Source organism: Megalops cyprinoides, chromosome 23 (genome assembly GCF_013368585.1).
Source record: "Megalops cyprinoides isolate fMegCyp1 chromosome 23, fMegCyp1.pri, whole genome shotgun sequence".
Taxonomy (NCBI): domain Eukaryota; kingdom Metazoa; phylum Chordata; class Actinopteri; order Elopiformes; family Megalopidae; genus Megalops; species Megalops cyprinoides.
In genome coordinates, this window is record NC_050605.1 from 21,014,669 (window position 1) to 21,041,636 (window position 26,968).

Consider the following 26,968-nt stretch of genomic DNA (forward strand, 5'->3'; position numbering starts at 1 on the left):
TCGGGCATGAGGTCAACACTGTGTAATGAAAAGAACTTAAGGCTAATTGAGCAGACATGGTAAACAGCCATCCAGACTCATTTGGGTCGTACTTAATGGAGCCACAATGCGGATGTGAAATCTAAGCAATTTACTGCCACCATAAAAAATGTGTTCCGCCTCAGGGCGATATTTTACTGTGATTGTGCTGCCGAGTCTGTCAAACACAAATCAAGTTATTTGGTCACAGCGCTACAGTTCCAATGTGACCATAGCGCTACAGATTCCGGGTATCTGACATGCTGATCACGAGCTTCCAGAGATCCGGGCACAGCAGAGACATGAACATGAAACACACACACAGACAGGATGGGCACATACAAACCGCACGCACAGGAGGGAATGGGGGGAAAGCAGACAAACGCAGGAAAGAGCTGAACCACACCAGGAGGGGGGAGAGAGGGGGGACAGGTCGCCCCGTCGGGCGGCGGTGCCTTCTGCTGCTCGGAGCAGCTGGCAGAGGCTGGAGTCTCACGCTGCCAGTATCTTTCCCAGAACACCCCGCCGTTCATTTCCACAGGAGTCACGGGGTCAAACCGCCATTTTAAAGCAAGAACATTAAGAGTCAGCTGTACCAATGGTAAAATGAACCCCTCTGTCAAAGAGGGTCTACTGCAGAGCTGGATCTGTGTGAAACTGTACTGCATGCACAAAACCACCATCATCATCATCATCATGGGGGGAGAGGTCTGCCTTTACCATCACTGGATTCCTCGTCTTCCTCCTCGTCGTCATCCTCCTCGTCCTCCTCTTCCTCCTCCTCGTCTTCCTCGGCGTTGGCGTCACCGCCGGGTTCGCTGGTGCCCTTCAGCTTGGCGTGCAGCTGCACCGCCTCCTTCCAGGGCACGCCCCCGAGGTCAGAGGCCGCCCGCTGCTGCTCGTCCTCCTCCTCCATCTCCGACTCGGAGCTGCTGCGGAGGGGGGGGAACCGGGGGGGGTATGTGTGAGACCACTAACTTTGGCAAGTGCCTTTAGCTTTTCAGCTTTGCCTTTTACTTTTGCAGGTGATTTTTTGTCTCAGTGCCAATTCCTTTCATTAACGCTGGCCATCACAGAACTTGCCAAACTGTTTGTGAAGAATGAAAGAAAAACTCAAGAGTTATGGAGAAACACTGATTGAGTTTGCGTGGGAAACACTGATTGAGTTTGCGTGGGAATCTGACACTGGTATTCTGAACTGTGAGCGTTTCTACATGACCATAATGAGCACGCTCAGTAAAAACCCCTCCCCTTGGGCAGGACCCACCTGGAGCCCTCCTCCACGTCGGCGGGCTTGTCCAGCACGCTGCTGAGGTTGTGCTCGGCCAGCGTCTCCTCGGGCACCTCCTCCAGCTCCTCCTCCCGCTGCAGCGACACGCGGTAGTTCTCCAGCTCGATGCGCTCCGGTGTGCCGCGCAGACGCTTGGCCAGGCTGGGCTCCTGCAGCCCGTTCACCTCCGCCGCTAGGGGGCGCCAGAGAGAACAGAGACACACTGAGGCTCGGCCGCAGCAGGGGGGCTGTGGGGGTCGGAGGGGAGGGGAGGGGGGGCCGTGCACACGCCATGCCAGGCTGCCAGCAGGTCCTGTCCTACTGTACTCACTACTGAGCATGCTCGCACCCCTCACACTACCTGCCATATCCCCCACCCGTACCATCACCCCATCACCTGTTCATTTGTCAGGATCTGAGATGGACATACATTCGCTTCTCTAACCTCAATTTTGAGACCTCCCCTCCACGCTGGCCTTCCACCACGTGTGCCACGGTAAATGGTTAGTAATCTACATTACACTGAAATAATGTGGTTACTGTCAAATAGTAGTTATGCTGTAATGATCAACATTATAGTGATATTGTATGATTATGTAGAGATAAGATTCTGTATGAGTCTGCACTAGGACAGAAGCATTCTTATTTATTCTATGATTACAGTGAAATACTGTGCAAGCTTGCCTTATATTCGCTCTTATTCAGTGCATTACAGTTTGCTGTAACATAACCTACAAGAGATCGGTCAATATCCAAAGCCTTAAAATCACTACACAAATGCACCTAAACATAAAAACAAACACACAAAGAGATGTCTCTTAAAATTTATTGAGATATTTAATCATTTCCACCAGTGTCTCACAAAACATTGTATATACTGTACTTAAAATGATAGAACTTTAAAATGTGTTTACACATACTTTGGGACCTTGCCTTTTTCCCATCCTAGGAAGCAACTCCTCTGAAAATGATTGACCGTTTTACCATTTGTCTCATGGTCTCATCTTTGAGCGAGACCAAACATTAAAAGCATGGAGTTTTAGAGCTGAGGTAATCCATGAAATATGTGTCAGGCTAACTGGCCCTTTAGCTGCCTATTTTCAACAAGAGAACATACCAATTTCAAACAGCAAGAAAGAAGAACTATAATTACTGCCAAATTAGAAGATTATTAAAGTACAGAGCACTGGTGAAAGCAAAGGCAGTTTGGCATTTCATCACTACGGTAAAACCTGAATAATGATTCAAGGACAGAATTTGGGCGAGTTTTGTTTTGGGGATAACCCTGCAGTCTCTGGTGGGGGGTGACCAAAGCTTGCAGCCCAGTGCTTGGACCATTTAGTCACTGTTACCAATATTAGAACTACCCCAGCAGATCAATATCAATATCAATCTATTTTCAACACATAAAAGGCCTCTGTGCTGAGGTGCATTTTGAATATATTCCTCTCGCTTTGACTTGGACGAATCTAAGCAGAGACATCATTATCCTACAACAAATCCACCTTTCAGCAAATTAACAGAACAGTATCTGCCCACATGCAAGGCTGCGACAAGATTTAAGGACTTTTCTCTGAGGCAAGGGGGCTTTGTCAAACCTCTCTGTTTCCATGCACGTTACTGATGCATACGATAAGGATTTTACATGATTAGCCTATGTTATGAGTTTCAAATTACCTGTAAAGACACCTATGATATTTCTTACTTTCTACGTATACGGCACATAGTAGCTAATAGCACTTTGTATTTATGTTAGATATTTATATATAGAGAATATATTTTATTATGTAGATGGTTAAAATATTTTTATATAGGTGACAACAGACATTTATATAGATAGCTACAATATATTTATATTATATAGATGGCTATATATGGGCTACACTACCAGTTCTGTTGCCTTTTTCCAGATACTATTTAACAACATATACACTCACTAGCAGCCTACAACATTTACTTTCTACACATATGGTACATAGAAGCTACTAGCACTTTATATTTATATTGTGATGGCTACATATGGCCTACACTATCAGTTGTGCTGCCTTTTTCAGATAGTATCTATCAACATACATACTCACTAATAAAGCATCGGTCCTATTGAATGATATCAATGACAGCCTACCACTGGTACTCACATGTACAGATATAGAATGTGCAGGCCGTAGCTGTGTCAGTATGCAGAGGCTTATTGAGATGGAGAATAGGGAAGCAGGACTACTGATACAGACACCATCTTTAATTGGGAGCAGCTCTGACAGGCAGGGGAAAGGTAAAGCTCACAGAGGACCAATCACAAGCACTGATACAGTCAGCTGTTAGGAGTGAGCTGCTCTGATAGGAGGGGGGAAAGGTAAAGTTCACAGAGGACCAATCACAAGCACTGATACAAGCACCAGCTGTTAAGAGTCAGCTGCTGTGATAGGTGGGGAGGAAGGAAAATGTCACAAAGGGTAGTTACAGGCAGCTACAGTTTACATTCACAACAAAGTCATCATCGAGAAAAGCACTGCCAAGCAAAATGGAGCCATTTACAGCTTACATTCATTAAGTTCATGAGGTAGATGGACTACGACACTACAGCTCCTACACCTAATGGTTTCTACTGGTACACAGATCTCTGCAGTAACTAGAATTAGATTTAAACATGCATATCGTTGTTATGAATGCAGAGACTGTGAGATTCTGTAAATCCACTGCTGCTATTTGCTAGGCTCCGATGTTGCCCGGAAGGTTTAATTCCACAGCCAAGGAAGGCCTGAGCTGAAGGTAGAGGAGGATGCAGCGTTCTTATAATCTCCACTGGGACCTCGATAAGCCTGTTTTCTAGTTTGAACCAAATTACTAAGCCGTCGGAAGGCGCGGGTTCCGCTGAGCTCCCGGCTGGCTGTCAGGGATGACAGAACACTGCGTCCTCAGGAAACACAACTTCAGAACAGCACAGGGTCACAAGATTTTACAACGTTACAACAAGTCAGCAAGCCAGTAGAGGGCGCTCAGAGTCCACATTTGCACCGAGACGGTTCAGTCCGCAAAGCTAGACAAGAGGCATGCTACAGGAAACTGAGGAAGACGTTGAGAGTGAAACAGGAGAAGAGGTACAGGCAGTATGTGCAGAGGAAGAGAGAATCTAAGGGGTTGCGCGCCACCTGGTGGCAGGTCCAGGACACTGCGCGGTGCAGGGAATAGAGGGAACTCCCCACACCCAGGGCCAGCCAGGCCGCCGGGTCTGAGGGGGAAAGGGGGGTACCTGGGGGCCGGTGCTCCGCGGGGGCTGGCGCGGGTGTCGCCCGTCCCGGGGCGTCCACGGAAACGGGAGCAGGCAGGGGCGCCTGGTTCTCCTGGGAGGGGGGAGAGGGAGAGGGGGCCTTCAGACAGGCACACAAAGCCTCTAGCCAGCAGAGAGGCAGCTAACCTTGCTATGAAGACCGTTTAGCGAGTGCTGTCCCAAGAAGAGTAGACTATTATAGACTATACAGAATATATAGAATAGAATCTATCTAGAATAGACTTAGATTTAGAAAATAGAAATTGATCTTCATTATGGAGAAACAGGATCATGAATTGATTTAAAATGCAATGTTAACAGTAAGTTAATTCTCCCATCTCCAGCTGTGCACACACAGAATAACAAACAAAAATATTTAACTGAAGGTAATACAGATATGACGTATCACAGAAAGCTTTTCATCTATGGTGCACAATGGTGCACACTGCAGCCACACTACACGCTGTTTCTGCCGCCCGCAGGAGAGCTGACAGTGTGTGGGGTGGGCGGGGCAGACAGTGTGCGGGGTGTGCGGGGTGTGCGGGGTGTGCGGGGTGTGCGGGGCAGGCAGTACCTTGGCAGTGAGCGGCGCCGGTGTGGGGGCGGGTCTCTTCCTCTGGGCTTGGCCAGACAGCCGGTAACAGTAGTGAGGCTTGCAGTAGAACTTTCCTACAAGAGGTCACAGGAAAACGGTCCCGTTCAAAGGCCACGCCCAATACCCATGCCAGCCAATCTGCTGTGCTGGAGGAGAGGATGGAAGGCGGGACCCAGGTCATGAGGTCTCAGACGGCCAATCAGGTTGCTCCTCTCTAGCAGAGTTGTCTTTGATGCAACTTACAGCACAGAACAGCGTGCTTTTAGAGGGATGTGAAGAGAAAGCTCTGGGCCCCGCCCTCCGCCCCCTCACCCAAGGGCAACCTGGGGCGTGCCTGTTCACAGAGCGCTCACAGAGAGGCTAGGGAGAGAACGCTACTCTGTCAGGAGCAACAATATGCTGCTTGTCCCAGGACACAAAGGAGACCTCATGACATCCACAGAATAGAAATGTGCAGCCATGTAACAGGACCAAACGCCAGCTTGGAGGCAGCTAAGAATATTAACTCTTCCACCAATCAGGGGCTATGCTGCAGAGCTGTATTATGACACAAATACAACTACCAACACATTGTCTATTGCACTGCAGTTGTAGGTCATGGCTACATCCACACTAGACTGTTTTCAAGTAGATTTCGCCATCCTCACCCAGTTACAGATCTCATATATGAGATCATGTGATCTTGAGATCAGAGTTTGAAAAACCATGCAAAAACATGCCTTCACAAGACCCAAAACATGCCTGATCTGAGATCAGTTAGCAGGATGTCAATGCATTACAAGAGAAATGAGTGAAATATTCACAGTGCGTTCTCTTTTGTTCAACTTGGACGGAGACACCTCTGTTCTTTTGTGCTGCAAGTTGTTCTGGATAAAAGCATCTGCTAAATGAAAGTAACGTAACGTAACGTAACGTAACCTAACGTAACGTAGCGTAACGCAACGCAACGCAACGCAACGCAGCGTAACGCAGCGTAACGCAGCGTAACACAGCGTAACACAGCGTAACGGACTCACCGTCCTCCACGTCGAAGGCGTAGGAGGAGAGGCGCAGCGTGGTGCCGCAGTAGTCGCACTTGAAGCAGCTGCGGTGGAAGAACTTGCCCTCGGCGCTCAGCCGCTCCATCACGTACACCCGCTTCCGGCAGAAGAAGCAGACGTCGCTGCCGCCGATGTTCTGCGGGAACTCCTTCCGCAGGGAGCTCTGCGGGGCGCAGACACACACACACACACACACATGGATCAGAGGGAGAGTCGTTCCTCCTCGAAGGTGCCACCAGGTCAAACCTCAGCAGGAACGCTCTCGGTTTGGGCCGCGCGGCAGGACCCATTGCCACACCCTGCTGTTGGCCTCCTTCAGCACCCACAGGGGTGTGTTCAGGGACGGGCAGAATCCAGAGCACCTTTACATTCAGGCAGTAAGTACGGCGGACAGAGACGGACACTTATTTCCAATAACACATCTCCCTGATGGATTAATGACAGTTATTTTAAGACGTGCACCCTCCTAAAACTAAAACAACCGCCGTGTTTCAGGCACCCGGTGACATCTGACACCAGAGGTAAACACAGGAGAACGGCACATATATTCACAGCGGGGTCAACACGGTTAGTGTTTCACAGCACACGATTAGTGTCCTCCTACACGCCTACATTAGGGGATCACAGAAACACAGGGACAAAGCACTCCTCATGAATTCCTCCGATTCATTAGTTTGCAAGGTCGGGTCAGTCCATTCACAGGCCTACGCTACCACAGACTCTTACCAATTCCTTCTTGTCTAGAAGGGGCTTGGGCTCTTCCTGAGTCTGAAGCTGACTGGCTATCTGCTCAGCCAATGAGCTCACTCCCCCCGTGTACATCTTAACATATCTCTACCATCGGCGGGAAGGAGAAAGGACAGATGTGAAGGAGAAGAGAAGACAGAGGAGTTAATGAAGAAATATTGGAGAAATGAAGACCACGGCACAAATGTGGAAAATTCACACAAACATTTTATATATAGAGGGTAGATGGGAGTCAGACAGACCATAAGTGGAGAAGACAGACAAGGTGCTGAAACCCAGTGGTAGTGATGAATACATATGTCATTAAAGCAAATAACAGGAAAATGATTTTTGCATGTCTGGCTGACCAAGCGTGCAGACGTGTGGGTACGTCCTATTAATAAATCTTTCACAAAAAGTGAGGGAGATGACATTATGGAAACTAACGGAAGATTAAGGCCGTTTTCACACCTCCCTTCAAAGCTCAAATTTGAGAGAGACTGACAGCTTAACTGATTTTTACTGGCAAATGTGAAACCTAAAAAGTACCAGAGGGAGAGGAGTCCTAGAGCGCTGGGCACAGCTGGTACACTGTCCAGTCTGAGCCAGATTATGTAGCTTGACATTGAGCAGGAAGTGCTCAGACACTATGAGCTTTGCCATGCATAGAACTGTGAGCCTGTTGCCATTAGCAACAAGTGACACATTCCTTTGGTGCTGGTACAAGAGAAAAATTTGTTTAGTGTCTGAAAGGGGTGGGGGAGGTAATGGCTGGAAAGTCAGCAGGTGAGTAATGCGCAGCCCAAGGTGAGCTGAACGCGTTTGGGCTTTTTGGGGAAATAAACGTGTAGAAGGGGGACTGGATGATATTCGCACTGAGGACTACAGGCCAATGCTTTCAGAGGAGACGCTGAACGGCACAGAGGAAAAGTACAGGAAAGACAGCGTGAGTCTCAATGCTCGAGTCACCCACAGAATCCTAGCAACTCTGCACCAACACATCACTTCCGGGGTGGAGTTGGGGTATGGTACCAGAAAGAGGACTGAGACATGAGACCCCCCTCAGACACCTTTAATATGAGCTACATATTCCTTTACACATATATTACACACTGGATATGACAGTCAGTAAACCCTCAGCTGAAAACCTTCAGTTAGAGCAGCATCACATGTCTCTCAGCCTGAAGTGTTTTTCAAAAATATCACCCCCAAAAAACCCAACCACTAATAACCACTGATGACGTCAAATGCACTACGGCTTTCAGAAATGAGAGTGCCGCCCTCTGTAGCGTTGCACCATTGCTCAATACAATAACTGCACACATTAAATCAGCGGTGATGTTTCTCTGGATTGCCCTGTGGCTGCTGACACGGACACAGACAGCACAGGCCATGAGAGGAACAGTGTTCACGCCGTCTCTCCACCCATTACCAAATCACAGAAACCTGAAACGATCAAACGGCCCACACAGTAAATCTAAAGCACTCCGGGCCAAAAACAAAACACACACCAGACGAAGCTCGGAGTCCTTAATAGACCCCATGCAGACTGCACCACAACCCAACCAAGGCACGGCAGCCACACTCATTTCATTCTGAACATGCAATATTGTTTCGGTACAGACCACAGCGACAGTTTTAATTGCAAATGGCCACAAAAATGTTTTCCTTCGTTTTGCTAGAGCACATTACAAGAAAGTCCACTTGAAAGTGACCACAGCAATGCAGGCCACACCCACCAGTATTTCTCAATCCATCAGCCCACAGTTACTGCTGTGTGGCACATGCATTGGAATGATTTTTTTGCCAGACAGCCACACCTCACTACAGCTACACTATGGCAGGTAGGGGAAAAAAACACATTTGTATCTGTTGGCACACTGATATGTCTGCTGAGTGAAGCTTTCCCAGGTTAAAACATAAGTACAAGCTGCACACACGAAGCCCCTCCTTCTCCAGGAAGCAAGGGGGAGGGGTTAGCACACAGCGTCACTCCCAGGCCCCAGGGGGGCAGGGCTACCTGGCGGAGGGTGTCGGGGGAGGGGAGGGGTCTGTCAGCACGAAGCCCGCGGGACAGGTGCCACTGTTCTATAAAGAAGCGCGACGGCTTTTTCTTAGGCTTCAGGTGAGAGAGAGGAGAGAAGAGGACAGTCAGGTACGCAGGACAGGAGAAAAGAACACAAAAAAGGAACATTTTTAAGACACAAAGAGGACTGAGAAAAGGAGGAGAACAGTAACATAATCCCTGTGGAGTAAAGATATTGTTGTACAGCATAAACGAATAGCATCATAACACCCCACCCTTTCTAAAGGGGAGCAGAGCCCTGCATCATTTTGGGTGTGTCATTACATTGTAAACAGTGGAATGAATTGTTAAATGTTCCTCTGATCTCAGCAAATGGGTATTGAATTATCTGATGCTCTACGGTGTAATTATCAATCAAGTACAAAGCTCTTCAGCCAGGTATTTAGAGTACTGTTGAGCTTCTATTAGCATGGGGCAAAAGGTGGCATTTCACCTGTGGCTTTTCAGGCTTGTCTGTAAACTGAGAGGTCAGGCGGGCAGCCCTCTCCTGAATGCTAGGGATGGGCAAAGGCACTGAGTCCTCAGAGGGAAGGAGCTCCGAGCCCTGCAGGAAGAACCACCGTCAGCACGGGAAGAGGGCTGGGGAGAAGAAGGCTTTAGTTCAGGGAGAGAAACCCCTGTCTGAGAAGCCAGGCCAGGCACCGCATGCAATCTCTGCGTCCTTTTAAATGTGTGGGAAAAGGGACATTTCCGTTTCAGATTAGTCGTTCTGTATTTGACTTGGAGTCCTAGACAGAGGCTCTGAGCAGAGATCTCTACAGAGATTTTTCAACCAACCGAGGGGTGCACGCTGTAGAATCAGACATCAGTTTTAATGTTAAAAGGGAGAGTCACATTATTAGTAGAATATCTGCACTGTGCTGGTATCTATCCTGCAGTCATATGAAATGTCCCAGGCTGAAAACTCAGGTGCCAGGTGAGTCGTGAGAGAGTTCCCCTCTCCGGGACACAGAGGGGAGGGGTTAGCACACCAGGGGGATACCTGATGGAGGCTAGCAGGACAGGGGAGACCGTGGGACAGGTGCCACTGCTCTATAAAGAAGCGCGACGGCTTTTTCTTAGGCTCCAGGTGAGAGAGAGGAGAGAGAGGACAGTCAGGTACACAGGACAGGTGAAGAGGTGCAGAGGACAAAGAAGTCGGACAGACTTCTTATTGATGTGGTATTACATAATAACCAGTGGAATGTACAATAGCTCTAAAATTCAGAAATGGTCTCATGTTATTTGATCACAAGGGTCAAAACACCGATCAAGTACAAAGCTCTTCAGCCAGGTATTTAAGGTGCTGTAGAGCTACAGCAGCATGGTGCAAAAGGTGGCATTTCACCTGTGGCTTTTCAGGCTTGTCTGTAAACTGAGAGGTCAGGCGGGCAGCCCTCTCCTGAATGCTAGGGATGTGCAAAGGCACTGAGTCCTCAGAGGGAAGGAGCTCCGAGCCCTGCAGGAAGAACCACCGTCAGCACGGGAAGAGGGGATGGCATTAGACTTTAGGGGGAAAAAAATCACATTTCCAACATCACGTGCAGCAAAGTGGTGCATGCCGTTAGCTTTCTGACTCTCTTAGGTGCGTCCACCGGGGACAGCTCTACAGCCCTGGTGTGGTTTTAGGTGTTTCTCTCTCCTGTTCGATGCAGTAGATCTGAACTCCCCTCCAGGCATTTTTTGGGGGAGAATTTCTCACAAAGTGCAGCAGTGCACGAGCTCCATTTAGAACGGACGCTGCCCGTGTTAACTCCACAGAACATCCATAATTCAATCCGCACTCAGAATGGCGCAAGTAAGCAAGGCTGGCTAAAACAAAGCAACCAGATTGCGGGACAGAGATCCAAGCTGGTGCACACACAGGACTTCAGAGACAGGAAATGGGGCACGGTATGAAAAATGACCCTCTCGCAATCCTCCATATGGCTGAACTCCATGGAGTGCTGCATTGTAGGAAAAGAACAGCACACAGTAATCCTAGCAAATCCCCACACCACCAATACTTCACTCATAATACTGCTCATGCCAATCAGCCTGACAGCTGGCAGTGTTAGTAACGATGACAGGCCCATGCAACCATGGTTACAGACGCCTCCTCCTCTGCCACGCCTTCCTCATCATCCTCATCACACTTCTGCAAGGCAAAGGGACAGAGATCACCCACCAACGGGCTATAACCCCACCCTCCATCTGACTCAGACCGGTACCACCTCTGTCATTGGTCATTCCGGAGTACCCATAGGATCCTATTGGCTGAGAGGAAGACTCAGCCTCTTTTCCAACAGCAAACGTCAACTCAGAGGCCTGATCTACACATTGCCCATATACAGCATGAACGGGAGAGCTTCCTTTCTCTCTAAGAGGTCTCCCATCTTCAACATAATGACTGTCCTTAATTAGAGCTGGGGATTAATAAATATTTACAGCACAGAGTTTAATAAGGAAAACAGAGGGTTTTATTACAGACTGGGGACAAACACCATTCCTATACACGCAATGACTGAAAAACGAGCCCATTAAAGACCAGGTAACACAGCAATTAAATTCCAGTGACACTGTACAGTGAGTCTCCATTGCTGTGGAGAGGGCTGGGTGATTCCCTGTGTGTCAGGCTCATTTCTGAGGAGTTTCATGTGAGGGCCAGATGGCAGTAATACCAAAGCAAGGCGGGAGACCTGAGGATGGGGGAGGGAGGTGCGGGGGGGGGGGGGGGGAGTGTCACCTGTGTGTGCAGAGAGAGCGGGCAGGTGGAGGAAGAGGAGGAGAGCAGAATGGTTTTCTTAGGGCAGCTTCGTGAACGCGTGCCGCTTCTGGCCTTGAGAGACAGGAGAGGAGGACAGACTGAGTGTCATTCACACCACGACACTTTACCTCACCAACACAGACTCATTCACACTCTGCCTGTAGCAACATTCATACTGAACCCCCATACTGATTCTGCACCTCACATTAATCCATACTAGCACTGTACCTCACTCTACTCCACGCTGATACCGTACCTCCACACTGATACTGTACCTCACTCGAATCCACACTGATACCGTACCTCCACACTGATACTGTACCTCACTTTACTCCACACTGATACCGTACCTCCACACTGATACTGTACCTCACTAACACTGTACCTCACTTTACTCCACACTGATACCGTACCTCCACACTGATACTGTACCTCACTAACACTGTACCTCACTCTACTCCACACTGATACTGTACCTCCACACTGATACCGTACCTCACCTACAGTAATACTATGGGTTCACATCAGTACCCACACCTCCACACCAACACTTCACCCTGTAAGCGTGACGCACTCCTCCTACTCCTCCACTCCTAGAGTGTCTCTACACTGTCTCAGCGACACCCTTTAATGCTGTGCTACTCTACGCTAGCAGCATGCACACAGTGCTAACACTGCCTGCAGTTAGCACACAGGGCGTCCACGGGGCACACATTCTGCTGGGATACAGCGTTTATTAGACAGGAACACAAACAGAGACTCGTGGTTCACCACGTCCAGCGGGACAGAACCGCTGTGTGCGAGCTACTCTGGAGAAGAATGAGAGGAATGCGCTTGCTTTTTCTTACTGCCACATGGGCAGGGAGGGGGAGAGGATCTGCAATGTGTTCAGAGAAGCGTAGAATTCATCACACGTGTAAACAGCTCGGCCGGAGCACTCACAGGCCTCTGCTCCCTCGGCCGGCCTACAAAACATCACCCTCAGACGGCCCGGCCAGCCTACAAAACATCATCCTCAGACGGCCCGGCCAGCCTACAAAACATCACCCTCAGACGGCCCGGCCAGCCTACAAAACATCACCCTCAGACGGCCCGGCAAGATGCAACACGTTTCTGTCCGTCCTGGTTGTACAGACGGAATGTGAGAGCAGTAATGATTCCAGAGACTGTGATACATTCACACAGCTGTCCACTTTCAGGCTGAATCTCTCCATCCAATCACCTCGCCTCAACTTGCCAGTTGTTCTCTGCGGTAGAGGCAGAGGCAGGCAGAGGCAGACAGAGTCAGGCAGAGGCAGACAGAGTCAGAACTCTCTTGCTGAACTCTCGCTCTGTTAACTGGAAAAACAATTTGCTATAACTCAACCCATAATGAGTGGTTAAGACAGAGAGGCTTACAGTGGTAGACGGAAACATCAAAATTTCCTCTATCAGTCAGAAGTACATGACTAACCACGAGGGGAAAGCTATGTTAATAACACATGTTAATGTTGTAATAAACATTAGCTATGCTGATTGACAGGCTAGCGGTCAGTACGGGGACGGGACGCTACTGCTAGTGATCAGAAGCGCGGGGCACAGGCGGGACAGGGGGCTGGTTCTGGGGCCGTACCTGCTCCCCTCTGCTGGGCAGAGTGTTACATTTCAGTTTCTCCTTATAGCGAAAACTCAGCTGTTCCTGCTGCTGAGTGCGTTTCTGTAAGGAGCAGCAGGGGGGAGAGAGAGAGGGAGAGAGAGAGGGAGAGAGGGAGAGAGGGAGGGAGGGAGGGAGGGAGGGAGAGGGAGGGAGGGAGGGAGGGAGAAGGAGATGAGAGAGAGAGAGAATGAGAGATGAGAAGAGAGAGGGAGAGAGAAAGAGTGTGAGAGAGGGAGGAGAGAGGGATGGGAAGAGAGAGGGGGCAAGATGAAAAAGACAGCGAGTCAGAGAAGGAGGAAGAGAGAGAATGAGAGAAAGAGAGAGGGCACGAGAGAGACAGAGAGAGAAAGAGAGACATGAACGCATGGTCGCACCCAAGCTGTGTCACTGCCACCCGCTCCCTCAGAATACAGTGCCTGACAGAGTATTCATTTTGTTCTGCGGGTGCCTTCATTCAGAGCGGCTGGCTCATCTTTTGGGTTTATGCCTTATCCATTTACACAGCTTCACACCTGCTGAAGCAATTCAGCTATAGTGCTCTCTACGCTCATATTCCACAGGCAATTCGAACGAGCAAACACGTCTCACAAGTCTACAAACCATCAGGTCACAGATCTAACCGCTACACAACATGGCTACCCAGCCTTTACTCACAAACTCACATGTTAGCCAACAGAAACAGGAAACACTAACGTGTTAGAGCTCCACAGATAACAGACAACGACTAACCAGAACATTTGCAGGGCACAGCTCTATGTTAACACAGCTACTGGACACAGAACACCCCAATCAGTCCACTGTACGACAGACAGACAGGGGGTTGCCAGATCTGCTTTCTTTACCTGTCTCCATGCTGGGGTGGGGGCCAGGTGTGTCTGCTCTTTAGAGGGGGCGGGGGGTGGGGAGGGGGCCATCAGGAACTCCAGGTTAGGCATGGATTCCCCCTGAGATTTGGGGAGGGTTGTGTGTGTGGAGGAGGGCAGGGGAGGGTCGGCCCAAATAAAAGCCAGGGGGGGGTCGCCCCGATCCCATCCCACCAGCCAGACAGCCAGCAGAACAGGCCACAGGGAGGGGAGAGGGGCGGAGAGAGAAGGAGAGAGGGAAGTGATTCACGGGAGGAGAGACATGCAGGTCAAAAACGCAAGAGGAATACCACTGCAAACACAATGAAAGACAGAGTAAAACGCAGTGCAGAGTCAAAAGCATTTCATGCGTAATAAGCCACCTGCGGTGTACCATGAGACACTATGGCAGGTCACTGTGCCTCCGGCAGCCTCTCTCTGCAGGCTGTGAGAGCGCTCCTGCGGCGTTCAGATGTGGGAACGGTTTCGAACAATTGCACAAGAGATGACATGAACGTTATGGAATGAGCCAGAAGGTCACGGAGGAAGGAGAGAAAATAAATCAGAATGAGGAATCCCCTACACACGTACACGCACGCACGCACGCACGCACGCACACACAAGTACGCACACGCACATACCCACACATGCCCAGAGAAACATACACACACACTCCTTTCCGCCACAGCAACACATCAGATTGTCCATACACACGGCCATAGAATAAAGTCCACTATGCCAAGCACAGGGATGGGAAATAAGCAGGCTTAGCGTTCTGTAACCAGCTTTTAGACCTGTTTAGAGTTTGGTTTTTTCCTGGTCAAAGACTCCTTATAACAGGTGAGAGGTCACGGGAAATTACATCACACATAGAAGGCTTTTCGCCACCCCAGTTTTCTTTTGCCGTCTTAACTTCCCTGATGGCGACACCACCCACATTCTGCATAATGCCAGCACAGACAGATAAACCACTCTTCCTGAAGACGGCTACTTTTCATTTTAGCATAAACATCCTAAGACCAGTTCCATCCCATTCCATTACTCATAAACATGGTCTATTATACCTCATATGAATCGATACACGCAGAGAGGTCCACATTATGTTCCTGGTTCACAGCAGTAATAATAATATTCCAGCATAATAATATTCCTTGACCCCAGTCTCCCCCTCACTGTTCCAGCATTGAGCTGTCTGACAGCCCTCCCTCTCCCAGTCACCCACTGCTGAGCCTGTAACACTACTCCCCCCTTCAGATCTTACACACCCCCCCCCCCCCCGAGGAGGGGGGGGGCACGACAACAAACGCAACTGAAAGGAGCAGGTCACTAGTGTGCTATGCTTCCAAAGCATCCTAACGCTGTCTGCCTTTCTGAGGCTAACAACGGACATTATCTCCCCTTACTGCAGCGACACTCTTCAACCTTTTCGAACCCTGAACCATGGAGTCCGGTACGTGGCATCTGAGAGGTTAGAGGCGAGCAGTTGCACCAGTGAAACTGCTTCCTAAGCGAGCCCTTCTCAGAATGCCTCACCCCCTTCCCCACTGTGCCAGAGCCACTTACCTGTCTCTTGAGGCCTGTGGACTGCACCGGGGCGTTCTCCTCGAACTTGGCCAGCAGCTGTGTCGCCATGGACTTCACTTTGTTGTTGTTCCCGGCGACCGTCGCCTCCGGCCTCCGCTCCGTCAGCGCCGTGGTCAGAGAGGGCCGGTCGTCACGGCTACCCCGCGAAGGAACCTCCTCCTGGGGAGACCAAAGGCAAACTCATCTCATTACTGCCGTTGTACCCTCGGTCAAGGTACTTAACCCAGAGCAGCCTCAGTAAATACCCAGCTGTATAAATGGATAACAAGTAGGTATGTAGGTCCCTCAGGATGAGTGTCTGCTGAATGGCAATGTAATGTAACGTAACGTAAGGTACTGTGCTTCCGGTCCATGGAATGAGGGGTTCATGGGTGGCCTCTCGGGGGACAGAAGTGGCCTGAATGAAAGTAGCATGCGTAGCCCAAAAACAGCACTCACATCTTCCGACTGGCCAGACTGGCTGGTCTTCCTCCTCTTCCCCACACCTTCCACATCCTTCTCCTTCTTATCCTGTGGGAGGAAAAGGGCCAGGGCTGAATCATTCTCTGTTCCCTTTCAGAGCACGCTGCCAGCACAGAGCGATACAGAGTGAGTCAGCGGGTGTCTGATGGGTGAGAAAGAGTGAGAGAGCAGGCGCTCAACAGGTGAGACAGAGTGAGAAAGAGTGAGAGAGCAGACGCTCAACAGGTGAGAGTGTGAGACAGCAGACTCTCAGTGGGGGAGACAGAGTGAGACAGCAGGCTCTCAGCAGGTGAGAAAGAGTGAGACAGCAGACTCTCAGCAGGTGAGACAGAGTGAGAAAGTGAGACAGCAGACTCTCAGCAGGTGAGAAAGTGAGACAGCAGACTCTCAGCAGGTGAGACAGAGTGAGAAAGTGAGACAGCAGACTCTCAGCAGGTGAGAAAGTGAGACAGCAGACTCTCAGCAGGTGAGACAGAGTGAGAAAGTGAGACAGCAGACTCTCAGCAGGTGAGACAGTGTGAGACAGCAGACTCTCAGTGGGGGAGACAGAGTAAGACAGCAGACTCTCAGCAGGTGAGACAGAGTGAGAGAGCAGACTCTCAGTGGGTGAGACAGAGTGAGACAGCAGACTCTCAGTGGGGGAGACAGAGTGAGACAGCAGACTCTCAGTGGGGGAGACAGAGTGAGACAGCAGACTCTCAGCGGGGGAGACAGTGTGAGACAGCAGACTCTCAGCAGGTGAGACAGAGTGAGACAGAGTGAGACAGAGTGAGACAGCAGACTCTCAGCAGGTGAGACAGTGTGAGACAGAGTGAGACAGCAGACTCTCAGCAGGTGAGACAGTGTGAGAAAGTGAGAGAGCAGACTCTCAGCAGGTGAGACAGAGTGAGACAGCAGACTCTCAGCAGGTGAGACAGAGTGAGACAGCAGACTCTCAGCAGGTGAGACCGAGTGAGACAGCAGACTCTCAGCAGGTGAGACCGAGTGAGACAGCAGACTCTCAGCAGGTGAGACCGAGTGAGACAGCAGGCGCTCAACAGGTGAGACAGAGTGAGAAAGTGAGAGAGCAGACTCTCAGCAGGTGAGAAAGAGTGAGAAAGTGAGACAGCAGACTCTCAGCAGGTGAGACAGAGTGAGAAAGTGAGAGAGCAGACTCTCAGCAGGTGAGACAGAGTGAGAGAGCAGACTCTCAGCAGGTGAGACCGAGTGAGACAGCAGACTCTCAGCAGGTGAGACCGAGTGAGACAGCAGACTCTCAGCAGGTGAGACCGAGTGAGACAGCAGACTCTCAGCAGGTGAGACCGAGTGAGACAGCAAGGCTCTCGGCCGATACAGACCTTAGGGTTGCGTTTGCGGGAGATGCTTTGTCCTAGCTTGCTCAGGAAGGAGATGGGAGACTTGGTGCTGGCCATCAGGGCCGACTTCTCCTCAGGGCTCAGGTTCTGGTTTTCTGGAAAGGCCCAGAGAGGGGAGAGTATTAAAGCTGGAGCAGGAGCCAATCCCTCTGTCAGACACACGCAGATTCGGCGCACTGCATTAAATCTCATTCAGCGCAATTTCCCACGCTCACCACCAGGGGGCACCGTGTCCTTGAACATCTCGTAGAACTGGCTGAGGTACATGACCATGGAGAGCTTGTCGGGCTCGCCCACGGAGGACATCTCCTTGCCCGTCATGATGGGGGAGATGCCAAACTCGCGCTCGGCCACGTCGAACCCCAGCTGGTTGTTCCTCTCGACATCATGCTCCTCCAGGGAGTCAAAGTCACTGTAGGTACAGGCGGGGGGGGGACATTGAGGTCTCCACACTGGCAACCCTGTAGATGCTACACCCTGTAGTCCACACACACCCACTGACTTCTACACCTCCTACTAATCTGTTTCAGCCTGCACTCTCTTCCTGTCTTGTACATGATTATATGCCACTACTGCACTTGTTGAATTTTTTATCATAGTTTTTCTGTATTTAGTATGCTACTGATTATCACAGCACTGTGTTATAGACTGACATGTCCACACGCAGGCTGTAATTGTCTGTATGTTTATGCGGTCTTTCTGTATGCAGTTTTGTGATAAGAGCGTTTGCCAAAATTTAATGTTTGACAGTTGACAAATGTTTGACTAAATGTAAATGCGCTCCTTATGGAAAGCAAGATAGTGTAAAGGCTAAGATGCTGAAAACACCACTCAGAGCTGTGGAAGCAAGAGTGTAATCACCCATGCAGACACTTATCACTCTCTCTCGCTCCTTCTCACTGATCTCTGCTAGGAGGGCCATCAGAGTAAACGGTGCATTAGAGGCACTTGTTAAAGGTCAGGCACAAGGCTGGCTCTAATTGGTCATCATAATAATCAGTGTCTGCGTCCAAGCAGAGGCTATCAACCTTTTTTCAGACAGTGCCATCGGTGTTCATCTGAGGGGCCAGAGCGCAGGCCCTGCCAGAGGGCAGGAGAAAGCGGGGATACAGACAGCACCTCCACTGTGCCTCACGGCCTCAGAGCCCTGTCTGCACCGCCGCCATCTTGTTACACTACATTACATTACTGTCATTTAGCAGACGCTCTTATCCAGAGTGACTTACAAAAGCACACATGAGAAGGTTAGGCTATGAGCAGAGACAATACTAGATCTAAGTTTCACAATCGGATAGTAAGTCGTTACATAACACGTCACATTCTGTTAAGTTCCACAGTAGGTGCGAGAGGGGGTTTGAGAACAGCAAGTGTGTTTGAGGACATAGCATAGATGTTCATACTTCAGTGATGGAGCTTGAACAGACAAGTTTTCTAAATACCTGGGACACGTGAATACTTGACAGAGGCCTGTGATCACTGCTACACCAAGTTGCCCTCAACTCTGAGTAACAAACTAGCCTTTTTGGCCTCATTTACACATTTTTCATGCATTTCACCAACTTAAAGACGCTGTCCCAATTACAGAGAAAGACACATTCACTTCATACTGTCATTACTACTACATGTTTAAGGACAAGCTAAATGGATGTAATGTAATGTAACGTAAAGGCTAACTGATGCAGTGTGTTCAGGGGGCTGTGGAGGAAACTGCCCTCCTTTCCCATGGCAGCAGACGCTCTCGCCGGGGCGGGGGGCGGGGGGTGGGGCTTACATGAGGTCGGGGCGGTAGCGGTGGATGAGGGCGCACAGGGCCAGCCCGCTCTTCCAGGACATGGTGAGGTCGCTGACGCTGACGTGCCTGTAGCCCTCGGTCTGCCGCTGGCACCAGCTCAGCAGCTTGCTGGAGCGCGCCACGGATTCTGGGAAAGACACGCGCACCCCTGTGAGCGACGCTGCGGGGGACTGCTGTCCACCAACCAAACCCCACCCCCCACCCTCCTCATCATCCATCCGCCCAATCACATCGCTCCTGTTAGTCACGTGACCGAATCAGCACCAGGAAAAACAGCCATGCTGCCAAGGACTAAAGATTCATGTCACAGGGGTCTCTTACAGGTAACAAAAAGTACGAACAAAGACATAAACACAAATCAAGATACTTGATTTGCTCAGAAAGCTGACTGTTAAACGTTTTCCCTTGATTAAAGGAAACTACGCTGACAGTGGTACCCTGTTGATTTTTGGTGAGGTCAGGTTAGTAAACACACAAGGCCGGGTACAGGTAGTTTTTAAAGAATGCATGAATGAATTCTGAAAGACACACACAGACAAACAGCTGTTTTGTCTATGTCACACACCCCCCAGAGTTAAGAGGCCTCCCCAGATCTATGACCGCACAGCACTGGGGCTCCTTCGTGTTAAAACGACAGGGTTAACCGAAGAAACACAGAGTTCCATCATGCATCTTTACTCTCGTCATCTTTAATGTTACCTTGCAAAAGGGTCTGAAGCTGACCGTTTTCTAGGATGAAAACGATACGGTTACATTTAATAAAGTCATAACACAGCGCCTAGAAGTATCACAAATCTAACAGCTGACACCTGACTCAGTTATCACAACAAAAATTTATACCTGCATCACATTTGCTTAGCAGATGCTCTTATCCAGAGCAACTTGCATACATGTCACCCAGTTATAGAGCTTGGTATTTAAGTTGTTATTCAGTACTTTAAGCTCTGGATATTTAAGTGTTTTGGCCTTTAAGCAAGCTTAACTAAATCAAAATTGCAACAGTCCTATAGTAATGAAGCGAACACAGGTCCACATTTGTTGGTGGCTGAGGCCTGCCTGTGTACCAGGCTGTTCTGAACATGTACATATGAGTCTCTCACCATTGCGCGTTAGCTTGGGCGTTGAGGAGTTCACCACATTTTCCAGGTCAATACGCAAATCCCTGGACTCTCCCGTGTCGATAAGGTGTCGCACCTGCGGGCGGCAGGAAAAAACACATCAGATCATCATCATCCTCGTCTTCATCATCATGGGGGGTAAAATGCTGAGTCCACTCATGGTTCCTCAGGGGAAGACGGGCCACAGGAAGCTAAAACCCACCTGAGTGGGCAGCAGGAAGCTTAAACCCATCTGATTGGCCGGCAGGAAGCTAAAATCCCCCTGACTGGGCGGCAGGAAGCTGAAACCCACCTGACTGGGCGGCAGGAAGCTGAAACCCACCTGATTGGGCCGCAGGAAGTGCAGGCTGATGTTGGGGTACCGCGTGGTGGGGTCCACGCTGTACTGGCTGAAGTTCTTGCTGACGTTCTCGGGGGTCGTCTGAGGGAGGAGGCGGTAGATGCTCTCCCTTTAAGCAGGAGGAAACGGTGAGAGACCACTGAGCCGTCACACATTCAGACACTTATCCCATTACTAATAACAGCCCCAGATGTGACACAGCACACTGGATGCACCCCGTCCCCTGGCAGGGACCCCGAAACTCGCCCTCTCACCTCTCTGCCAGCACCTCCAGAGGGGAGCTGCCCTGTGCCCAGCTGCGTACCATCCAGGCCGAGTCCATGGCTGCCAGGAAGCCTCTCGCAATGCCGGTGCCCATGGGCCAGAAGGGCTAGAGAGGAGCGGACAAGGCAAACGCTGTGACCATTAAACACTGACACGCTCAAACACTGACACGCTCAAACACTGACACGCTCAAACACTGACACGCTCAAACACTGCGACCAGCCATTAAACACTGACACACTCAAACACCAGCCATTAAACACTGACACACTCAAACACCAGCCATTAAACACTGACACACTCAAACACCAGCCATTAAACACTGACACACTCAAACACCAGCCAGTTAACACTGACACACTCAAACACCAGCCATTAAACACTGACACACTCAAACACCAGCCATTAAACACTGACACACTCAAACACCAGCCATTAAACACTGACACACTCAAACACCAGCCATTAAACACTGACACACTCAAACACCAGCCAGTTAACACTGACACACTCAAACACCAGCCATTAAACACTGACACACTCAAACACCAGCCATTAAACACTGACACACTCAAACACCAGCCAGTTAACACTGACACACTCAAACACCAGCCATTAAACACTGACACACTCAAGCTGTAAATTGGCTCGTAGTACTGTACTATCTGTTCCTCTCTTAACTCTTTTTTATTCTTTCTCCAGACCTCCCTCTATTCTAGTTCCACATCCAAAGGGCTCCGTCACTTGGCTTTCCCTCTTTCCATTTCTCTCACACGCTCTCTGACACACGCTCCCTCTCACACGCTCCCTCTCACACGCTCCCTCTCACACGCTCCCTCTCACACGCTCCCTCTCTCCCTCCCCCTCTCCCCTCACCTCCAGCAGGCTGTCCCCCACCAGGGCCACCAGCAGCTGGTGTCCGTTGCGCTGGCGCACCAGGGCGGCGTTCTCCGAGGCGTACATGCAGGTGAAGTCGAACATGGCCACGTCCGGCTGCCCGTAGTGGTTGATGGCGAAGTCCAGCGTGGGCAGCTGGTGATTGGTGGAGAAGTCGGCGGCCTCGCGGGCGTAGGAGAGCAGGGCCGCCTGGTCCACGTTCCCCCGCGAGAGGAGCAGCTCTGTGTCCGTGTAGTCCTGCGGGGGGAGAGGGGGAGTGAGGCTCCTGGGACAGAGTACCTAACCCCTGCCGAAATGCCTCAGCAACACAACAGCTGCATGCGTGGATGGAACCTGAACTCGGTAAGTGCACTGCAGTGTGGTATAAAGGTTGCTGGTTCGATTCCCAGCTGGGGCACTGCTGTTGTGCCCTTGGGCAAGGTACTTTACGCCAGAATTGCCTAAGTAAATATCCAGATATTACGATATTTTGAGAGACATTTAGGAGACTCCTCCATTCCCTGCATGCAATACTGAATCAAATCCCCCTTCCCCTTTTCCAGGAGAGCAGTGAGAAAACGTATTCCTCTCCTCACCTGCTGGTGAGCTCAGACAGAGGCACGATGGAGTACCCGACAGGACAGAGTTTTGCTCTCATTCATCCTGCTCTACTGCAATAACCCACACGGTGCTGCTGGCTGACGGATGGAGCTCTGTTAGGGTGACTCCTGGCTCTAAGGAAGGACCGTGCTGCACTGACAATCCCACGGCATGTCGACCCAGTGACTACACACAACATTACACATGCGTTACACACGTGTTACACACGTGTTACACATGCGTTACAATGCGTTACACTGCGTTACACTACCACAATGCATCTGCTTCCAGGCTTTGCATCAGACACACTCAGTGAGCAGCTGAGTGCACAAAGGCCTACTCCACGCACACACCCAACCCATCAGCTGTGTTTGGGTACACATTTAGGAAGAAGAGGAGGAGGAGGAGGAGGAGACCTGAATTTATTCCAGGCAGAATTCTCCCTGAGGGACACAGTGAGCGATGCCCACATCTCTGCGATAGGCTCTCCCTTAGCTGACCCTCCCCGGCCTACATAAGCTGCTGCCGCACTGTCCTTCCAGTGTACGGCATCCGATGCACTGAGTGAGCTGCATATAGCCCCACAGCGCACACGTGCACGTTCACGGCCTCCGCAAGGGCTGCACGTCAGCTGTGCTCGGGCGTACATTTCAGACAAGGAGATCCGAATGATTTCAGGCAGAACTCTCCTGAAACAGTGAGCGATGCACACACCACTGTGTAGGGCTGTCCCTTAGTTTGCCCTGCCCAGCCTACTGGATATAAACTCCTGACTCTTATCTGAAAACTGCCTCGCCAACCTTCTCGCAGTGCCGGGTTGAGCATAGGGGTCAGGCCGGACTCTCCACCATGCAGTGGCTGCTGCCACCCCTTGTGTTGGACCGCACCATCTGGCGCAGTGATGAGATGGCCCGGCCCAGCATGGAGACCGCCTGGCCCTGCACGAAAACAAGACTGCCCCCCCTCCCCCTCACATCCTGCAAACTCACATCCTGCGGGAGTTCTCTGCACTGTAATTACACCGGACTCTCACTGTGGCAGAACTCCGGGTCCTGCCACAGCACTTCCTGAGAGCTGGCAGCCGCTGACCGTCTCTGCCGAGCGGGTTTGTGTCAGGCAAACTCGAGTCAGGAAAAACTAAAGTCACACAAAAAAAATTTCCAAGGACTCAAAGATTAATTTCAATTTATTATGAATTGGACAGTGTTTGGGAAAACAGGCTTTATTTGCAGGGTGAAAATGTCTTCGTTAGCTTAACAAACACCATTCAATCCTTAATAATAACGGAAAAGCAACCACAAAACCACAACTGTTACTAAACAGCAGAGTCACCTCACTTCAACCCTGCTCTCCACTAGAGACGATACGCAGTCTGAGAGGTGTGGGGCTCAGACACATGCTCATTAAGCGTGGATGAGCTGGCTGTTTGTCTGAGGTCGGTGCAGGCCGGGCTATGCCGTCTCATTAGGCAGGGTAAATGTGCGCCCCCCACCCCCCGCCCCCTCCCAGGGGGGGGCTTTGATCACTCACATGAAGGATGACCCCCTTCTCCAACAGGCTCTGCTTCTTGGCCGTCATCACAAAGTAGTGCGTGTCGTCCTTGTAGTACACAATGTTTTCCAGGTCAATTCCTGGGAATCCGAGGGAGAGAGAGAGAGAGGGAGTGGTCATTCTGGCTCCCCCGAACGTGGCCGTTTACCCTCCGCGGGTCCTTTTCGCGGGAGGAATGCAGGCAACACCAGCAATTAAACCAAACAAAAACAGCTCGCCGCACAATCACCCGGGCGTCCCAGCTCTCAGGACGAGCAGCGATTCGAATTCGTTATCTCCTGCTCACTGGGAAACCCTCTTAGCCACAATTAAGATCTGCAGTTGGATTCCAGCAAGCAAAGAATGAACTGAATAAAAATGGTTGTCAGTTGCAATTAGGGATGCTTTCAAGAAGACCGAACAAAAAAATGGCTAGACATGCACTTATTCGCTTTGGTCTTTGGGCTGTCTCACGACGGCTCTTATGCCTCGGTGAACGTGGAGAATGTGGAGTTTAGTTATACCTACTGTATTAAACGCTGGGTAAAGCAGTAACAGCTGTGTAATAACCGCGTTATAACCGCAGCGTGTGTCACTGACCCGTGGCTTCCCGCAGGTCCTGGAAGAACTTCTGGTTGAAGATGAAGGCCACACCACTGATCTCCTCCACCTTGGCCTCGGCTGTGGTGTTGCGGTTGATGAAGTTGGCGGTGATGGCGATAGCCAGCTTGCCCCGGAACTCCTTCCTGCGGAATCCTGGCGGGGGAATAACACAACATGGGAGACACGGTGATCACCCCGAAACCAAATGGTAAAAAGAGGATAGGATGGAGAGTCTTTATGAGCTGACGTCTGCTCTTAGCTGCAGGCCAAGACAGCGTATGAGCTAAGGGAACACCCTCAGCACTGAGTCATTTTACATTACATTATTGTCATTTAGCAGATGCTCTTATCCAGAATGACATGGCTTACAATTTAACATGTTATCCACTTCAACAACTGCATATTTACAGAGACAATTCTGGACTAAGTACCCTGTCCAAGGGCACAACAGCAGCGGGGAATCGAACCTGCAACCTTTCGGTTATGAGCCGTGCTCCTTACCACTACGCTACACTTCCAAAAGAAGAGGGGTGACACCATGATCCCCCCGAACCGAGCAGGATGGAGAGTCTTGGTGAGATAATGTCTGCTCTTAGCTGCCAGCATCAAGACCAAGGCAGCACAAGAACAAAGAGAACACCCTCAGCGCTGACTCATTTTATCCTGACGATATTTCACCATTACTGACAGTGATTTAAGATGCCCCTGTGATCAGACACCCTCCCGGCGCTCGGCTTCCTGTATTGGTCACCAGGCCGAACGTGCCGAGGGTGTACTCACTAATGGAAGCCAGCTCCTGCCTGAGGGGAGACTCTGACCCCCCCAGCAGAGAGAGGGAGGCAGCAGGCGTCCCGAGCAGCGCATTCTGCAGGGCTTAGTCACGCTGCTCACTGCCCCTGAGCAAGTCACTCCACTGACAGTAAAGACAAAGACAGGCAGCCGGCTGACCCCTTCCTGCTTCTACCCAGACGAACACACAGCGCTCAGCTCAACCGCCGTCTGCCGTCTGAAGACCGGGTGAAACGGACAACAGATGAACCCGCCCTGCTAAAGTCAAACTGGGCAAAAGCGTCTGCTAAGAGATTAGCAGTAATTATTAAAATGACAAATGCCATTATTGTCATTAATATATAATGTAATGAGCATTAAATGACGCTCATCAATATTGTCATCAATAATGTAACGTAATGTAATCTAATGAGCATGAAAGCACAGCAGTCTGAGAGATTACCGCCGCGGCCACCAGAGCTGTGGTGCTAAAGGACCGCCCCGCTCCGTTCGGGTCGCCCCCGCGTCACGGCTGTACTACCTGGCAGCGTGTTCCTCCTCCCATCCGCCCCGATGATGACGTCGAACTCAAACTCGTTGACCGGATGCGTTCGAGGATGGACCTCTGCCCTCCATCCTACCCCTGTGATCACAAGGAGTCACATGCAGGTTAGCAAACATGATACGTTATCAGCATGTCAACACAGACACACATGTGTTCAGGGAAAATGTGGGATTAGCTGCAAGGCAAGCCATTTTAGGGGATTGTCTTTACATCTACAAAAACACTGATTGTATTACACCTAAAGATATCTAAAAAAAAATGAATAAACACGTAAAAATAAATCTACAGTGCTCTCAGCAGCATGGGCGAGGGGGGTGTCCGCTCCCATGATCCTTTGCAGCGGGGTGACAGGGGGCGGGAGGTCTTACTCTCGTTCTCCTGGTCCTCCGGCGGCTCAATCAGCCCCTTGAACTCCACGTTGACGTGGATCTCGATGCCCAGGAGCAGGGCCACTTTCAGCAGCATCAGCTGCAGCTGCCGGATACCTGCGGGCACAGGAAGTGAAATCACAATGGGAAGTGACATCATAATGCACTGACAACGATGACCACGATCCTCAACCCTGCAGCCTGCCTAACGTCTGAAGAGAGAACTCAGAGACAGTGTCACAGGGGTTGTTGTGATACTATCTTCTGAAACCATGCATAGGATGCCTGATTCTATTACTTATAAAACTGATCCTACTAATTCATTACTTTCTAAGCCTCAGGTTTGCTTATATGAATGACTAAGGAATATCTGTTAACAGTCTGAGGTAAATCTTAGACCGTAGTATGCGAGACCCCCAAATACTGGTCGATTTGAGTCACAATGACACCCGGTAGTTTTCCTAATAATTAATATATTAATCTGATTTTTATGGTAAATATCACAATCAAAGGTAAACTGCATATTTTATGCAATAT

The 26,968-nt window shown here is 50.2% G+C and overlaps 1 protein-coding gene across 6 annotated transcripts in view; it reads right to left on the minus strand.

Annotated features, from left to right (window-relative positions):
* Positions 1-26,968, minus strand: part of LOC118770248 (protein-methionine sulfoxide oxidase mical3a-like) — a 53,438-nt gene that overhangs the window by 25,109 nt on the left and 1,361 nt on the right. For 5 of the 6 annotated variants that reach the window (XM_036517801.1, XM_036517800.1, XM_036517799.1 and 2 more), the window contains exons 3-21: positions 26,432-26,548; positions 26,040-26,141; positions 24,728-24,883; positions 24,128-24,228; positions 21,998-22,255; positions 21,112-21,227; positions 20,840-20,966; positions 20,500-20,593; positions 20,099-20,128; positions 19,379-19,526; positions 17,823-18,019; positions 17,590-17,702; positions 16,229-16,300; positions 15,770-15,949; positions 6,168-6,354; positions 5,131-5,225; positions 4,539-4,629; positions 1,286-1,481; positions 739-950 (exon numbers count right to left, since the gene is read on the minus strand). In XM_036517801.1, coding sequence (XP_036373694.1) covers positions 739-950; positions 1,286-1,481; positions 4,539-4,629; positions 5,131-5,225; positions 6,168-6,354; positions 15,770-15,949; positions 16,229-16,300; positions 17,590-17,702; positions 17,823-18,019; positions 19,379-19,526; positions 20,099-20,128; positions 20,500-20,593; positions 20,840-20,966; positions 21,112-21,227; positions 21,998-22,255; positions 24,128-24,228; positions 24,728-24,883; positions 26,040-26,141; positions 26,432-26,548 — 2,592 coding nt within the window. The remainder of the gene's footprint in view (positions 1-738; positions 951-1,285; positions 1,482-4,538; positions 4,630-5,130; positions 5,226-6,167; positions 6,355-15,769; positions 15,950-16,228; positions 16,301-17,589; positions 17,703-17,822; positions 18,020-19,378; positions 19,527-20,098; positions 20,129-20,499; positions 20,594-20,839; positions 20,967-21,111; positions 21,228-21,997; positions 22,256-24,127; positions 24,229-24,727; positions 24,884-26,039; positions 26,142-26,431; positions 26,549-26,968) is intronic. The other variant, XM_036517804.1, reaches the window with a different exon arrangement.